We start from the raw sequence: 18,172 nt of genomic DNA on the forward strand, positions 1-18,172 counted from the left end.
AACAAACAAACAAACAAAAAGGACAGGATGTGGAGAGGTGGAGCCAGGGACACGCACAGGTGCTCTGCACAGCTGGAGAACCCATGTTTCCGGACAATAGCATTCAGAGGCAGTCACGAGCTAGTTAACATAACACTTGGGAAGCCTAGCATAGGGGAGTATGAAACAAAGGGCTTTACTGTGAAGCACGGAGGGACAGGAGTGGAATCCAGCAGAGTGGAGGCCCGGAAGACTAGCGGGGTGTCTACTACTACAGGTGTGCAAAGCAGAGTTTGCCCTAGGAGTACAAGTTGCATGGAGGACAGATTTTTTTTTTTTTTTTTTTTTGCTTGCTCCTGTCCTGCAAAGTCAAGCAGTCTAAAGGCTGAAGAACAAAGACCACGTTATCTGTTTAAGTCAAGCCCTAAAACACATTCGGGAGTCTGGAAGAGTTATCTGAACTGGCAGTCAGATTTTACTGCCTGACTTGATAGGGGAGTAATTAATCTCTCTGCTTTGCTTTCTGCCAATTCTACCTAAGGGAAGTGGGCTTGGGATCTGGAATTGGCAGAGTGGGACTTCAGGACCTCTTAAGTCAAATTCAGATAAGGCCATTTAGATTTATTCTGCCAAATAAATCCTTACTAGAGCCAGATGACAATGCTGTAGTCTAAACTATTTGTATTGGCACCTTCAGCTTTCTGAATCCTCAGCCCCTAATCGATCATTCCAAGTTTTAAGTGTAGCTGTGCAAGACACAGTTAAGAGCTAGGAACAGTATTTTGCACAAACACACACTCACTGCCCTCCCCCACACACTAGTGATGACAATCTCATCTGGTGAGTCTGCTTTTATGGACAGAAGCACTTTAAAACAAAAGCTTTCTCCAGGTCAAGCATAGGTAGGCCGACTCCTTCTCTTGAGAAGTAAATGAAGATTTGGAACACTTATCCAGTTTCTAATGAAAACAAGCACACATTAAGTACAAGGATCCCTCCAAAGTCATATTATGAAAAACTGGAGGCTTAATCCCAGGTTTATTGACTGACATTGAGGAGACCTACGCTGAAAAACTGTTCCTGCCGTATAAGGCAGTGCCCGTGGAGATGGGTTTTCCAGGCATTGGATGTAGAGCCTGTCTGTCAGGCACCTTCTCAGAACACTAAACTGTATAGATCACATACATCAAAGGCAGGCTGCAATCCCTATGGGTGAAACCCCCATCACCCCGTGTGCTAGGAGTAACTGGGTGGACGAAGAAACTAATGACCTGGTTCTGCATTCATCTCCCTAGGGTTCTGTTGGTTCTGCTGCTGCCCTTAGGCAAGAAGGCTGTGGCTTTAGCTTCTAGCTTCAGACCAGGGATTTGAAGCTTGCCCACTGTTGGCAGAGCCCTGGAAGCTGCAGAATACAAAATAAGGCTGACCATCTTACATTACCAACATTCAAGAGGCCCCTCGGGTACCATGTCCACCGAGGAGACAGATTTACAATCTGATGTAATTCCTCTTAGGCATCCCACCTCCCTCAGTGTTTCTTTGCTTACAGACAGACCCGGGGTTGTTGCTGCCCCTTTCTGTATTTTCAGGGCATCCTTACTGAGTGGTCGCTCAAACAAGACAAAGAAAGAGCCATTGGTGCTTTGGTGAGACTCCTCTGGCCAAGATTAAATTTTAAAAAGTTTATGTCTGTAGAAATATGAAAGGAAAGATTGCTGTTGGCCAGCTACCTGGCCTGGAACCCACTTTTAATCTGTGACTTTTGGGGAAAGGTACAAACAGAAGATGTCTCCTAAGTGCCAGTCAGCTCACATGGCTGCAGGTGCCTTTAAGGGAGGCTTCTCAAAGCTGGAGGCTGGAGCTGGCGGCAGCAAAAAGCTCAGCATCTCAGGATTCTGTTTCCTTTGGCCTGGAGGTCCCCAGTCAGGGCAAAAGAAACAGAAAAACCACTGGACATTCCCATTCTGACGACATGTTCCTCAGTCTGTACACAGGATACCTTGCAGGTCTATACTGAGAAACTGAGGCCAGAAGATGTCTCCATTGGTAGTTAGCATCACACATGAGCTTACTGTCCTAACTACGCTGGTCCTCTTTCTAGTTCACAAGTGGTCTTCGTCAACATCTTCACCACACTAGGAACCTGGGATGCCTCGGCCTGAGACAACAAAGTTAGGCTAAAACAAAGATTCTGGTGAAATTTACAGTTCCTCAAAAATAACTCTTGGACATCTTTTCGATTTCTTCCGCCATTGTGCCTGAGTTATTATTTTTTTTAAAGATTTATTTATTTATTATATGTAAGTACACTGTAGCTGTCTTCAGACACTCCAGAAGAGGGAGTCAGATCTTGTTACAGATGGTTATGAGTCACCATGTGGTTGCTGGCATTTGAACTCTGGACCTTTGGAAGAGCAGTCAGGTGCTCTTACCCACTGAGCCATCTCACCAGGCCTGTGCCTGAGTTCTTACTGCTATATTTGTGAGTACGTTCTCCATGTGTGCATTGTCCCTACACCTATCCACTCTGGGGTAATTAAATGTGGTTTTGCAATTAACAGATTCTCCCCCTTAAATATGCATCTTGCATCCTAATATCTTGCATTTTGCATATCTTCACGTGTATTATCTCACAGACAGGTAGACTACTGCACACCCATTAGCAAAGAAAATGAATCTTATGGAGGTTAAATGGCCTACCAAACTTCACCCATTGCAAGGGAGGCAGGGGCTGAGCCTGTCTTGGACCAGGGATGCCTGCTTCTGCATCACACTATTGGGCATTCCTGAATCCTCGCCTCTGCAGGGTACATCATTCAAGAAGTGCTTCAGAGAAGACTTAAAGACTTTTCACCATAGACACAAACATTTCTGTGGAGTCTTGTGAATGAAACACGGGGGTGGGTGGGTGGGTGGGGTGTCAGACCTATCAACAAGATAATTTCAAATCATCGAAACCAACAGGGAAAGAGATTAAAAATGGTATTAACATCGGTTTTCCTGAATCTGATTTCTGTGAAATATGCAGTGTACTGTATCAGTGTACAGGGGTTAATAAGAACGTGTGTAGAGGATTTAAAAGGCAGGATGCTCAAACAGTTGTGTCAGCGCTCTGTCTCACACACAAAATGTGGCCGCAGAAGAAAGTGTGAAGCAGGCTGGAAGAAGACAATATTTATGGCTAAAGAAATTCAGCCTCACATAACGGTAATTATGAACAAGATATTTTCCCTAATAAAATTACTGCAAAACAAAATCTGGAGACTCTAAGTGCTTCCCTATGTTGTCATTATTTTATCCCATGTGCTCGAGAGTGATTTCGAGAAGGGAAAAAAAAAGGGAGCTGAGAGAAAGGGCGCCATAGTGAGATGGCCTCTGCAGAGGGTTTGGTTTTGCTTTAGAAACTGGAACGCGTCCAGGCTTGATTTTTATTTTCAATTCACATTTCAGATCCAGCTCCCCAAACTCTTTGATCTTTCTCCCTGTCTCCTTACCCGGAAGAGAACCCTTGGCCTTCTCAGCTGGGAGCTGGGAGCACACGTGGAAAGACTGGCTGGGATCCATATTCTTGCCAAATTTAGTCACACAAAGGGGCCTGAGAGGGAAAAAAGAAAGGATGAAAGCCGCAGCCGCCGCGACTTCAAAGGCCGCGCCGCCGCGCCGGGCCCTGCGCAGGCGCCGCCCTCCGCCGATAAAAGGCGAGACCGGCGTGCGCGGGTGGCTCTTCCGCGCGCGTCCCGGCTCCGGGGCGGACAGAGGGGGCTGGAGAGTCGGCGGAGAGGGTCCGAGAGGGCGTGATTTTCACAAATTAGTGCCCACGCCACATTGAGGCACAGGAGGAAAGTTTTGAGAAAGGGAGGAAAAGAATGTGATGTTCGGGCCCCCTAAAGTAGCGGATCCTCGGCTGGCACGTGTATCCCAGAGCCGAAGTCCCAAGTGTGGCATCCCTCTGTCCCGATGCTAGATGCTACGCAGGCTCTTCGGTGAGGGATCTCGGCTTCCCTGTGCAGAGCCAAACCCCTGAACCCCCTTTTAGTTCATTCTGTTCCCCTGCGATCATTCCCAGGTCCCCACCACTGCCTATCCTCAGCCACCCTCAGGTCCGCGGTGCTGTGGCGTTAGGCGCAGGCACTCACGCCTGGGGTTGACGTCCCACGGAGCAGAGTGGACGGTGCTCCCTCCACCCTGAGAGGAGGACCGTCCACTCTGCTGGCCGCGCTGCCGATTCCGTGCGCGAATCACCGCGCCGAGCTGCAGACGCCAACGGGCGCCGGCCGCGCGGAAACCGGGCGTCTGCAGGCGCCGGATTGGAGAAGGAGGGTTTCACGGTCCCACGAGTTTCCTGACCCTGGAGAAAGGGGCTTTGGGGCTTGTTTTTCTTAAGGAGGAAGAGCCCCTGGGACACAAACTGCCACTTCCCTCGTTCCCCTTCTCCGAGACGTCGGTTAAACTGAAGATGCCCACAGACTGAGCGTCCTGCTGAAGCTGGGATGGAAAATCGAGGTCTCGGTTCCGCCCCTGAAATCACATGAATTCGTTTTTCTAGTCCTTTTTCGGCTGTCTCTCGGAGCATCCTCTTCCGTAGGCCCCGCCACCTCCTTCCTTTGGGATCCCACCTAGGTTGCAGCTGGCAGAGCGTCTAGGCCACACAAAGGGAAGACCTGGGCCCTGAGCTGATGTTAGGACCTAGGGGGCGGAGAGGGTCGTTCAGGAGAACTGCGCTTCTCATTCCTGTAATTAAGGATTCTTCGGACTGTCTGCAGAGCACTCCACGTGGCTGCAAAATCTCTAAGGGAGGGAGGGTTTTCTTGTGTGGGTGTGGGTCACTCCTCCGGTTCCCTGCCCCCACACCCGCTCAGCGCACTGGGCTCTGCTCACCCGGGGGCAGAACGGCTAACTCTGCTCCCCGCAGCCTGGGTTCCGGCTGGGGTTGGGTGCCTCGCCCCCAACTACCCCCCCCTCACCCCCCAGAGGCACAGCCCCGGCGACAGCGCCTTGTGCAAAAGGAAGTGTTGATATAAAACAAGTTCGCTCCCTAACTAAACCCAAAGCCACCAAGAGGAGAAAAACCAACAGCAGCGCAGCCAGCCCTTAGCAATTGTTTCACGGTCGGAATTAAATCACATCAAAACGCCCCCCTGAAACCCACATCCTGAAGGAGCAAACCTACTACAGCCAATCTCGAGTGGTTCGCTAGAGTTCATATGAACAACCTGCCTCAACATCCGAGGAAAGGGGGCGGCGAGGCTGCTCCTGCGCCGCACCCACCACATCCCAGACCTAGGATCCCACTCGCCCAATCTCAAGAAGCGAAGAAACTGCTGCTTATGCTAATAACATCCCCACGGGAATTAGGAGAGACTGCCCGGCGGCTGGAATGCTTTTGCCAGGAAGGCGAAGTCCAGAGACACCACTTCCTGGGGTTACTTCGCCCCTCCTGTGACTCCTTGTATTCTGTTCTAAGAGAGACTACTTCACAGGGAAATGTCAACCTCCTTTACCGACAGATCTTTAAAACACGTGGGCGCATGGTTTTAAGGGTAGCTCTGTTTAAGGTTTGCAACATTGCTCAAGACAGCACACACTGCGGAGACCACTCACGCAGAGCGAGGCCATTAGGTGATTTCGTTAGAACCAATGCTCCGAAAGAGAACTACAGCAAGGGAACAAACGCAGCCACCTATCCCAGCCCTTGTAATAAAAGCATTCTCGCTAGTTATTGCTCCAAAAATTCCCATCTTGAGCTCCTAATCTCTGGGACACCTAGAGCTGAGCTTCGTATGACTCACATAGTCCAGATAATTAACGCGAAGGAGAAAATGGGAATTCGAATTAGTTGCAACACTTAAACAGGGAAGATGTAGACTCGTCATTTAATCTCCTCTTGGCTTTCAAAAAATACCCTCTGGCTATTCTTCTTGCCCCCTCCCCCCTTCTGGGTTTGATGAAAAGGACCGGTCTACTCAAACTTCTTTGATGAAGTTGTGTCTTCCAGGGTTCCTGTGCTCAGTCAAATTGGCTCACTCAGAGGAGGAATTCTGACTTTGTTAAATTTATGTTAGCAGGAGCTGTAAACGTCTGAAACTATGTCCCTTGCTCTTCACCCTACCACACTGGAGACTGCATAGCTTCATTATAAAAATGGATTTATCCCAACCTTCCTTTTATTCTCCCTGGCACCCTGAAGGAAAATGCCATTTTTGGCTTCTGTAAGGTATAGCCTTGACGATTATTTAATTTTTAAAGAAACGTTTTTTGTTATTCTGACTTCTTTCACCAGCCCCTTATTGTACCTAAATCTATCAGATTACATATGACTAACCACGTCCTATGCATCAAACAAAACTATATGTATATCAATGCCATATATATATATATATATATATATATATATATATATATATATATATATATTTGAAAACCACCTCCTAGTCAGCTCCCAAACTGGTAGTTATCAGTAAGCAAAGTTTTAAATGCTGACTTAAAGAACTGTTAAAGTCTACAATGCCCAATAGTCCACAATTTCACCTTTAAAAGAGAGCTCTTGTCCTAAGCGTTATGTAATGACACCAACACACGATTCGGTGGCGTCTTATTTTCCATTTAAAGAAGATGGAGATATAATTCTTCCTGTCTGCTCTTTACTGCTCCCAGGTTCTACAGATGCCTGAATATTTGACTTGAGGGGAGGGGTTGAGAGCTAAAAGACAATGTGTTTTCAAACTTAAGCCTCACTTACACAGTGACTTTCACAAAGCGTCGCCCTTAAAAGTTCTGTCCAAAATGCACCAAGGAGACAGTGGGAACCGGCGAATTTTTGAGGTTTGATTCGTATTTAAAGGTCCCTTTCAGCGGAGTCGCCAGGATGTCAGCAGCTGCCCAGTGCTGCCTCCCTCTCCTAGGTTCTTCCTCTCCCTCCTTTTGGGATGTATTTTCCTTTTTCTACGAGGTCTCTACACGCTGAGTCGAGAATCTCCAAAAACCCACGTTCATTCGGTGGCAAAGGCACAATGAATGCCATAGCGTAAAAGCGATCTTTAAGGCTCAGTCTTCATTCACTCCCTTCTTACTGATCCTTCCCCCCTGGAAAGCCTGGAGATTTTATTTTCGCTAGGGTGGTGTGCCCTTGTCTCCGAAGAGTGTGTGATTTAAGGTTAGTAGAGCTACAACTCTTCTCCTTGCCTTTGCTGAGTCTCTTTTCTCTGGTTAGGTGAGCAATGTGTTACATTTTCTCCTTTTCCTTCTCCTAGTCCCTAATTCTCGCCTCATTCCCTCTGTCAGAGCATCTATCAACGTGGTGTCGACCACAGCGCCGGCGGCTTTCTCTTTCATCTTCCTCCCCTTGCCTGAGTGAGGGGGCTAGAGTGGGCGGCGGGAAGGAGGTTGAAGAGAGACTGGCAAAGGACGAGAAGTGAGGCGCCGGGGGGGGGAGGTCGGGGGGGAGGCGGGGGGCGGCAAGAGAAGAAGAGATGCTCAGATGATGAAGTTAAGCCATTCCCGTAATTTCTCGTCAATTTTCACATGGTCCACACTGTTCTTTGGGGTGGGTTACACACAGCACCCAGTCTATCTTCAGGTTGTATGTTCCCCCACTCCAGGCATGAACAGGCGGGCACAAACACATACGCACCCCCACGGTGCATCCCCCCCCCAAACTAGGACTCGTCCTTTGGGTGCTAGGAAATGAACTAGGGCTGGAGGGGGAGAACTGGGATCTCCTCCTCCTCGTCCTCGTCGTCGTCCTCCTCCTCCTAGCAGATTCCCTCCTCCCCACCCCTCCAGCCGGCAGCCAAGGAGAGCAGGAGGCGGGGGAGGGGCGGGGGAGGAGAAGCGACGCAAGTGAATAGCTTTGCAGCGCCGGCTAGGCGCGGCGAGGAGAAGCGGTGGGAAGGCGCAACCGCTCACCTGCGGGGCAGCGCGCACCGGAGGGACCCGGCTGCGCTCTCGTGGGCCCTGGCATTCCGACTCTCCCGGAGCCTTGCAAGCGGCCACGCTCCGGGTGTTCTCCGCCGGTCTGCCCGGAGGAGCCGAGGGGCCACCGGCAACTCTTTGCTTTGACCGAGGGGAGGCGGGGAGAGAGGCGAGTAACAGCGCCAGCGAGCCAGGCAGAAACTCGAGCCGGGAACAAAGAGGGATCGGGCTCGAGTGTGATTGCGTGTGTGTGTGTGTGTGTGTGTGTGTGTGTGTGTGTATACGTGTGTGTATCGGCCCGAGCTGCGGGCTGGAACCTTTGGGCCCGAAGCTCCTGCTGTGACTCCCCAAGTCTCGCCGTGCCAGCCACCGCCGATTCCCAGCGCTCATCAGCACAAACTTTATTCTTGGCAAACTTCTCTTTTTCTCCCCTCCTCCTCCGCCCCCTCCCCCTCCGGCAGATTAAATGCTCCTCCAGAAGGAAAACCGAAGCGAAAGGGAAGGAAAGAAGCTCTAACGCGGACGTCTGCAGCCCGGGTGGCTCTTTATTGTTTACTCTGAAGGAAGTGGACTTTTCGGTATTTTCTGATTCTCCTCGCACCTCCGCTGGGACAAACGGAGCCTTTTGGCCCAGTTCTCCTCTTCTCAAAAACAAAACCAAACCAAACCCCAATTCACCGAAATCAGCATCGGAGGAATCCGTAGAGAGGTTTTGCACGGTGACGCACCACGGGACCCTCGTCTGCACTTTGGAAAGTCGTGTCCCCTCCGGAACCGGTGTCCTCGAAGCACAGACCCCAGGAGCGAGTGCGGCGTGGGGTGGCCACCCAGCCCTGGCAGCCTAGCCTAGTGCACGCGGAGCAGCATAGACGCTCCCAGAGGCGCCGGCGGCTGCCGCCCTCGCAGTCTGGTGCCCTTCGCCCCAGGGCCGGGCGCCGGCGTTCTTCTAAGTGGGAAAGCGCGGCAATCGCAGAGGCTCTTGTAGTTGCTCCAGCCGTGGGCCCCTCGCTTGCCCACCCCGCTTCCATTCGTAGCCCTCCCGCACTCAGTGTTCCAACTCCCCCACCTCACATCGACCCTCCCTTCCTGCTGTCTCGGAGTGCTCCCGCAGCGGAGCGGAGATTACACAGCTGTCGGGATGCCCCAACTTTCCGGAGGCGGCGGCGGGGGGGACCCGGAACTCTGCGCCACCGATGAGATGATCCCCTTCAAGGACGAAGGCGATCCCCAGAAGGAGAAGATCTTCGCCGAGATCAGTCACCCCGAAGAGGAGGGCGACTTAGCCGACATCAAGTCATCCTTGGTTAACGAGTCCGAAATCATCCCAGCCAGCAACGGGCATGAGGTGAGTGGGCAGCTGTCCGGAGAGGCGTGGCGGATCCCGGGGACGCGGAGGGTTAGCAAGCAGGGCGCGTGGCCACGATGGCCACTGAGCCCTGGTCTCTCGCGGGCTGGGTGGGGAATAACGGCCTCCTAGCCCACGGTGCGCACGTGTGTGAGCAGCGGGCAGGGAACTTTATCCCAAGTGGTTCTATGGCTAAACGGTGGCAAATGGGCAAGAAACGCTGGCCTTTACCGGACCGGTTTCGTCCTCCGACGTTTCGGTGGCTCTGAAGGACGCGGTGCATTAAAACAGGGATGTCTAAACACAACTGCGAAGTCTATCATAGGGTGGAAAACAAAGTGCATCCGCTAGCTCTCTCGGTACAGTGCACAGAAGTGCGTTAAACCACCGAGGGCTCCAAGGAGCGAAACCCCAGGCGGGAGGAAGGAGAGGCGGGCGTGGGCCTCGCAGAAGGGGCCGTCCCAACCGCCGTGGAGCCGGGGCGCGCGCCCTAACTGCGGGGGCGTTGCGGGGCCGGATCCCCACAGCAGGAGAGGCTGCTGCCGGGAGCCGTGGGCGAGCCGATCCGAGCCAGCCAACGGCACCGACACCGCAGTCCTTCCGCCCGCAACCCCGGCGTTTAAAGTGGAAAGAAAAGCGTTTATTTGGGGTTAGGTTGGGTTGGGATCAGGCCCTGGATCTCTGCAGAAGAAAGGCGAGCCCTCGGCGGAAGCCGGGCGGCGGCTAGGGAGGAGGGACGCGCTTTATCAGATCTCCGGGCCAGCTGAAGGCGACGGCGCTGGTAACCCGAGTAGAGTAAATAGAGACACGTGGGTGCCGGCGCCAGGGAGCGGGGAGCCGGGCCGCGCGCGAGCATCGGATGGGCGTAGATCCCCAAAGCCCACACCTTAGCGGCCGCTCTGGCTCAGCAGCTGAGGAAACCTCATGGGGGCATCCAGTAGAAAAGTTCTGATACCCGAATGATGTCCCCAACGTTTTTTCCTTCCAGAGAAACTTGGATAGTATAGCCTTTTCCTTAAATGGCAGCTTTCTGCCCCCACCCCCAACCCAAAGAAAGGGTGGTTTCGGGGGCGGGGACATTTTGGGTTTAAAGAGTGCTTTTAAGAACACCTCAGAGTTACCTTCTCTGTCCCGATGGCAGGGGTGAGTACGCATCTGGGAAGGCTGGGGGGCCTAATTCCAAAATATAAGGGACCCTCTCTAGTCCCAAAGTCCTACAAAAAATAGAGGAAGGGGGCGAGAATGCAGACAAAGTCAGGTAAAAGGGGTTTCCGTGTGCTAGAAGGACGAAGGATTGAAATACCATCTAAACTCTGGTTGTATTTTGTTTTTTTTTTTTGTTTTTGTATTTGTTTTTTCTTGTATTTGTTTTACCGTAGAGTATCCTCCTTCTTACTACTGAAGCAGTTTACACATTTCAATCCACTTGTCATTTCTATGGTTTTCTAGTCTGAGGAGAAAAGCCATGCTTAGGAAACCAACAACTACCGGGTTTGGGTCTTTGAACTGTTCATCTTTCCGCAGTGGAAGTGGGGCGAGCAGAGGGCCCCGGAAGATGAAGGGCTTAGACCACTGATTTGCACGTGGTTGAGTCGGGTCGGTAGTGCTTACCAAAACCGATATTAACTGGGCTACCTTTTAAATATCTATAACCCGACTCTCAATTTTCCCTCCCATTAACCACAGACCAGTTCAACTCTGATAGCACTGGGCCTGAAGGTTGTAAGTGAACGCAATTTCAGCTAGGACTCCTCAGGCAATGTCCCTAAGACCTCTGCAAAGTAGTTCTTTTGTTTACGTTTCCAGACCTCATTTTCGATTGCAAAATGTTGTTTCTGGTGACCTTTTAATCAGGCCTTGTCAGTAAAACCAAGGCTGAAGAGGGTTAGCCATCCTAGAAGCTGGGGACCCTGCAAGCATTGACGGGTTTTTAGAATAGAACACGTCATTTCTAAATTCACTTATTTGTTTTTTTTTTTTTTTTTTTGGCCACCTTACTTTTGATCTAGAGTACCTAATAATTATTCAAAAATACACATGGAAAAATGTTTTCCAGGACTCAAGTCTAGTTTGTCCTTAATTTTAACCAAATGAGTTTTACCTGAACCTTTACCTTTGAATTCACAGCAGACTCATCTGTTACAAACTCTAAGGTGATCTTCTTTCTTTTGGGGGTGGCTATTCATGCCATTAGGTGGTCAGACAAGCCCCGTCCTCTCAGGAGCCCTACCACGACAAGGCCAGAGAACACCCCGATGACGGTAAGCCAGATTCTCTTTCTCCCCACTTTTACCATAGGGCACAGGCGATGTGAATATCTGGTTTTATTTCTTTATTTTTTATTTTTAATTTATTTTTTATTTTTTTGGTTTTTCGAGACAGGGTTTCTCTGTATAGCCCTGGCTGTCCTGGAACTCACTCTGTAGACCAGGCTGGCCTGGAACTCAGAAATCCGCCTGCCTCTGCCTCCCAAGTGCTGGGATTAAAGGCGTGCGCCACCACGCCCAGCTCTGGTTTTATTTTGATACTTCTATTTGAGCTGGGTGGAATCAGATATGCATGACTACCCACATACTGTTTTAACAGAATGACCAGAAATTCAAAGCTTGTCTCTCATGGTGCATATCACATTCTATTGAACCATGAGTCTGGGCCTATGGGTTTCTATTGGCTTTCAGATTCTTAGAGAAGGGAGGTTTCTAAAGAGTATTTTTCATTTGCAAGTTGCTGCCTGTGGGCTCTCAGTGCAGTGAAGGAAGGCAGTGTGTAGGCAGATATATCAGGGTCAGTAACTTAGCTTGTAAAATAGAAAAACTATTAGAAGCTACATATATCAGATGATAGGCATTTCTCTCTTTGTTGACTCTCGTCAACACTTTAAAAAAAGTCACACACACAGAAACATACAAACATATACACGTATGTTCAAACATACATGCAAACATATACTCCCAAACACACAGACCTCTCTCTGTCTCTCTCTGTCTCTGTCTGTCTGTCTGTCTGTCTGTCTGTCTGTCTGTCTGTCTGTCTCTCTCTGCTCATTCCATGTTTAATCTGATCACCATAGGGTTCACTTAATCAGTTGGCATTTCTGGTCTCCTTCAATTCCTTAACAACTGGCCTGTCTGTCTAGAATGGAGTGTGTGTACATTCAGTGTGTAGAGCAGGTGGCAGGGGAAAGCTCTATATCATATATCAGCCTTCCTTTCTGGCAACAAGCAGATACAGTAACTTGTATATAGTAAGTTAAAGTAAATAAATAAAGTCCACATAGTAAATACAGGAAAGTATTTTAAAATACATGTGATATTTTTAAATAAATACAGTAATGTAAAGTACATAAGTTCCTTGCATGCAGAAAATTAAAAGTAAAGGAACATTTCTTTGATAGACTGTAAATTTAGGGATGGAATTATTACTAACAAAGGTTAATTCACTACAAATTTGGGTTTTAATCGTACACTAGGTCCAGTTTTCTCCCTCAATAAAAGTCTAACATTTGGTAGAAATTCAGAGGCACAGGAGGAATTTTTGAATTTGCCTAAAAGAAGAACCCTTCAATGTATAGTGGATATGTATATGTATTGGGGGTAGATGGCCTCATATACCAACATTTCAATTTTTAAGTTTGTGTGTGTTCCCTTGTGTTTCTGTGTTTCTCAGTCCAGTTTGTTAGCATTAGAACAAATTAGGTTAGATGAATAACACTTATTTTTGTAAAAACATCAGTCAGTAGTGGAAGTAAATTGAACCACATGCTTTTTAAAGCATCTGGTTTGCTGTTAAAGCCATTGAGGAGCGTAAATACTGTCATTCTAAAGTAGAGCCTAGTAGTCCAGTTACAGTGTCTTATAAACAGATATTTTGTGTAAAGTCTGGGCAGTCTTAGCAGCAGCAGATTTTCTGATGAGGAATGGTGTGCTGTAAAAGCAGTGCTGATGCAGCATCTCTGATTGTCCTTTGGATTCTCCCAGGAAAGCATCCGGACGGAGGCCTGTACAACAAGGGACCCTCCTACTCCAGTTACTCTGGCTACATAATGATGCCCAATATGAACAGCGACCCGTACATGTCAAATGGGTCCCTTTCTCCACCCATCCCAAGGACAGTGAGTAACATGCTGATGTTGACAATTATTCTCAGACGTGCAAATTAATTTGTGTTTCAACAGAATGCTTATTTCCCCAAACACACTGCCAATGGCTTCCTTGCATGAGTCTTAAGTCATCCCATGGTTCCATAAGAGCTGTGCGAGGAGTGGCCGCCTGAGAACAGTACTGGCTTTATGTCTCCCGTTTGGATTTTTAGATTTAGGCTGACTGGCTGAGATGAATGAAGTAGAGATTCACGAGTTATGAAATCAAATGGGGCCAAGTTGGCAGAGCTATGATTTTTTTTTTTAATACGTTCTGTGTTTCTGTGCTGATGATTGGAGGGAAGTGGACCAGGTAGCTTTCAGCCCCCTAAACTGTTTAGAGTGAGAACCGCTGAGGCTCATTTGGACCTAGACATTCAGAATGTTATTTTGGCTTTTGAAAATTTCTTTCTTCATTACATTAGCTATTGTTTTAAAGGGAGGCACAGGGGAGCCATTTTCACTTTGTTGTCAACTGGGGAAATAACTGAAGATCGTGTAATGAAAGTTGTTGCTGTTTTGTTCATTATTTACTTAAAGTTGTAAAAAAAAAATTGTAGCATCGTACAACTGGGCTATGCTGTCGTGTACAACATCACAGACTTCACGTGTGGTATTTGGTGCAATGTCTCTTTAACTGGGGGATAAGATGGCACCTGTGTCTTGAGAACAAGTGGATGGTAACTTGTAGAGGGCATGCACGTGATCACGCTGGCGAACACACCCAGTGTACCCCCCACTTTTTGGAGAAGCTGCTGGGGCGGTCATAATTAGTTGCCTGTTCCCAGTCCCACGCCTCCACCACCCCAGCCCAGTAAGAACACAGAGGAATGAGTCTCTCTGACTGACTTCTTGGGGTGAATTGGGGTGAATCTCAGTGCTGCGAAGTCCCTCAGAAACCCTTGGGGCAAGGGATGTCAGGGATGCCTTATGGCAGACAGAGTTTGAGAGCTGGGAGGGTCACCAAAGAGGCGGCCAGGAGACGGCTGGCCATCAAGAGGAGGGAGAGCTTGTGGCTTATCTCAGTGGTATGAGCGAGCCCTCGATGGTTACATGATAGGCATGTGAAGTTGGTGGGCCTTGCGATTGCAGACTCACTGTGATAGGTTTTCTACAAATTCCAGGTGGGTATTTAAACTCGGGCGGGGACCATGCTTTTTCTCACTATCATAAAGCAGTTAGTTGGTCTGGGGTTCATGGGGGATCAAATCTTGGAGATTTTTGTGACCTTGGTTACAAGGAATGCCCCCCCCCATTATTTTAAAACATTTCAAGTATTTAATGATATTTAATGCCTGTGTGGTGTGAGTGAGGGATCTTCTACCTAAACTGTGGATGAACTAATAAAGCAATCATAGTCTATTGTTTAGAGATTACCCCCACACACACACCCCACCAATCACGCACAGAAAGTGCTTCTGGGTTTTAAAACTTGTAGAGAACTTGTTGAGCCAGATAGAGAAATATATCTGATTTTTTTTTTTAAAGTAGCTGTGCAGATTTTTTTTGTCTATTTGTTTGTGTTTATATTTGTTTTGTGGGCTGCACTCTGGATAAGGAACAGTTAGTTGCAGGTTTCTACGGAAAGGCTAAAAGGTCAACAAATAGTCTTTTCCAACCAAGTTAGAGTTCTGGTACCAGAAGATTGCTTCCCGAACTGTTTGTTTTATCCGTGAGTACAGTGTGTACTGACTTGTGGCTTACTCCACAGGAAGGCCAGGCGCGTCTCTCTTCAGAGAAGAAATTTGGGAAATTAGTGTAATAATTTCCTGGTATTTATATACAGCACCTACAAATACTGAAAATGAGCCTTTCCCCTTTAAGCTAGTCCTCTGTCTATGGTCTCTGTGGTCTTTCCTCTGGGTGTGTGTGTGTATGCACAAACATGCACATGCACACGTGCCTATGCACCTTATAACTCAGCACCATTTTGAAATGTCAATAGAATGAAAGGTACTTACTGTTATGTATGTATTGAACTGTTGACATCCATGAATCAGTCACCAGTCATCGCTTAGGGACAATTTGTGGGCTGAGCAAATGTCACTAGGTGTAGACTCTGTCCAGAGAACATGTCCCCTCTTTTTTGTTGTCTGTGCTGAATCCTCTTCCATGTGAAAATGCGTTCGTGTCAGGTATGTTTTATTGAGAGACCCTGCAGTTTGCACAATTCCAGAAGCCTTTCAGCTTTAACCACAAGGCTATGTCAATTTTTTTTTTTAGAGTCCAACTGAAGTGAGTTACAATCTTTGGTTTTTAATACCTAACAGCTGTTTGTAATGTTTCTGAGATCAAAACCACTTTAACCGGAAGGCAGCCTCAGCTTCTTCCGTCTAACCACACTTCTCTCTTCCGCCTTCCTTCTGTCCCCTGGCAGGACTGTTTGTGTCACTGACATCAGTGATGGTAGACTTTCTTAGAGGGTGTCAGGAACTGGTGGACCATTTGTGTTTGAGTCTCAGATTAGGAGCAGCCTGGTGACTTGAATTTGCATTACAAACAATTCCCGGTTTATTGCATCTGCTGTTTGTGAGAACCGGGGAGAAACATCTGTGGGAGGGTGAGGCACCAACAGGGCCCCTCTCCTTTCTGTGACTAACTGCTGTCCTGAGATTCCAGCTGTGGCCAAGTGGCACACACAGGGAGGCCTCTTCTGAAATCTCCCCAGAACCATCTGCCTTTGGTTCAGTTTTCAGCCAGGCCAGACATCCTGGTACCTACTCAGGAGAACTGCCTTCGCCCATCCACCTTTTTTCATTCTGCGAGGACATTTTAGTTGGGACCTCCTTTTAGAACTGGAACCTTTAAGAGGGAGTGTGAGTATCTATACCAGGTATCTATCTCATGAACGAGTCTCTCCTGGAATCTTAACAAAATACGAGTTTTTAGTTCAAATAAACAAGAAGGCAGCTATGGCGACCCGCTTGGTGTCAGTGTAAGTTCTTGAAGTTAATATTTCAGAGCCAGGACCCCAGGAAAGTTTATTAAAAGCATACTCCCAAACCTCTCTTTCTCTGAAGCTTATGTCTGAAAATAAAGCCATTGCTGAGGTATAAGAACAACAAACACCAAAACCCAGTGCCTTGTGTCCCAGTCTTAGTGGTAGAGCCCAGTGTTCTGGCTCGGTGTGAAAGAGCTCTGAGCTCAGCTGCTTTAACATAGGGAAGTTCCTCCGTGAGGGTAAGATTATCCTGTAGTTAATCACCCTGGGTGTCAAACTTCCATTTGTCCCCTCCTGCAGCCCAAATGGTTAACACCTTCCAAGAGAAGCCTTCCCTGTCTCTCCTGAGGCCTGGGAGAGTCAGGAAGCTGCCCGGTGGGCCCTGGCCACAGTAGCTCTGAATCATGAGAACCTCGAACTTTCCAGTTCTCTGTGATCTTCCTCAGAGAGACCTTGCGGGTAGGAGAGGGAAGATGTCTATGGCCTCATTTTAGCTGCCTTGTAAATTGTTGTTTTTAAAGTGGGAATAGCTGTCGAAATGTTATATAGGCTTTTAGTCATTCAGTCTTTTAGTTATTTAGAATAGCTTGATTGTGTTGACTGGTATATTTCTCTTAGGGAATAAACATTTGAATTTCCAGTGAACAGATCTATGTCTAGTAGATCTCCCACCTCTGACTTTAGTGTTAAGTTTACAAACAACTACGATTTGATGTTTGTCAGGGTTTACTTCTGGGACAAAGGAACTGAGGTAGATTTGCCTAACCACGAACGAAGCTTCTGAATACCAATATGTCAATATTGTATGGCTTTGAAACAAATGTTAAAAACAAACAAACAAATAAATAAATAAATAAATAAAATAAAAAGATAGTAGCCCAGGGGTAGGTATAGAATGCCTGTGGCTTACACCTCATGTGAGGAGTCTGAGGAGGGAGGCTGTTCGTGCTGCAAGGAGCTACCTGATTTGATTTCCTGATAAATTCATTTTAATTTTCTGATCCCAGTTGTTTAATTCTTGCAGCTAAGTATGCGGGCTTTTCCCTCTTTACCCTCAAGCATAGGATATATTTTTCAAGTGTATTTTGTGTAATGTTTGCATGTGGCTCTCAGGAGAAGGGGTGAGGAAATTCCTTTTCAGAGTCCCTGGATATTCTGTCTGGTCCTTCCTCAGGACATTACCACAACGCAGGGAAAGACTCGTGATTGACAGGAATTTGGAGCAGTCCCCGTTCCTTCCCACAGGCATCTCCGATCTCTTAATGATTTTGCTTACTGTAGTGTGCCAGGGAGCCACTCTCAGGAGTCGATGCAGTCGATGCCGTATGCACTGATCACCGACCCTCGCTCAGTCATGTCTTTTGAATTGACCCTGGCAGGGTTTTTTGTTGTTGTTGTTGTTTGTTTGCTTGTTTCAGAAAGACATGAGGGCAGCCCCTAATATAGTAATCTCAATAACTCAAGACCCCTACCACAGACTGGGAGCAAATCTTTTGATGTCGTTTGGCTGGTTTTGATTTTTTGAGACAGGGTGTTACTACATATGGCTTCGAACTCACAGACATACAACTACCTCTGCTTCCCCAGTGCTGGGATTAAAGGCGTGATGGGCAGCTGAATCTTGGTGTTTTAAGTGTTTTTTACAGCCCCCACGTGGCTTGGCTTTCTTCTCACCAGCCTCCTTGTTCTAGCTGTCTTCAGCACACACCTTAGGGTGATTAGCAGAGCTGGATTCTACGTGCATGTAGAGATTTTAAAAGTAATTCTGCTAATTCTGTAGGCACACCCATTTTGGATTTATTTACTGAAAAATTTTAAACAATCAGATCCACTTCCCCCCTCCATTTTTCTTCCTGAT

At 47.9% G+C, this 18,172-nt stretch overlaps 1 protein-coding gene across 4 annotated transcripts in view; it reads left to right on the plus strand.

The window, feature by feature from the left end:
• The first annotated feature begins 7,825 nt into the window (after positions 1-7,825).
• The window catches only part of Lef1 (lymphoid enhancer binding factor 1), a 112,904-nt gene continuing 102,557 nt past the window's right edge, over positions 7,826-18,172 (plus strand). For 2 of the 4 annotated variants that reach the window (XM_021195607.1, XM_021195608.1), the window contains exons 1-3: positions 7,826-9,235; positions 11,430-11,496; positions 13,213-13,346. In XM_021195607.1, the coding sequence (XP_021051266.1) occupies positions 9,029-9,235; positions 11,430-11,496; positions 13,213-13,346 (408 nt within the window). In that variant the 5' untranslated portion in view covers positions 7,826-9,028. The remainder of the gene's footprint in view (positions 9,236-11,429; positions 11,497-13,212; positions 13,347-18,172) is intronic. The other 2 variants (XM_029537794.1, XM_021195609.2) reach the window with 2 other exon arrangements.

This window comes from Mus pahari, chromosome 4 (assembly GCF_900095145.1).
Source record: "Mus pahari chromosome 4, PAHARI_EIJ_v1.1, whole genome shotgun sequence".
In the NCBI taxonomy this organism is placed as follows: domain Eukaryota; kingdom Metazoa; phylum Chordata; class Mammalia; order Rodentia; family Muridae; genus Mus; species Mus pahari.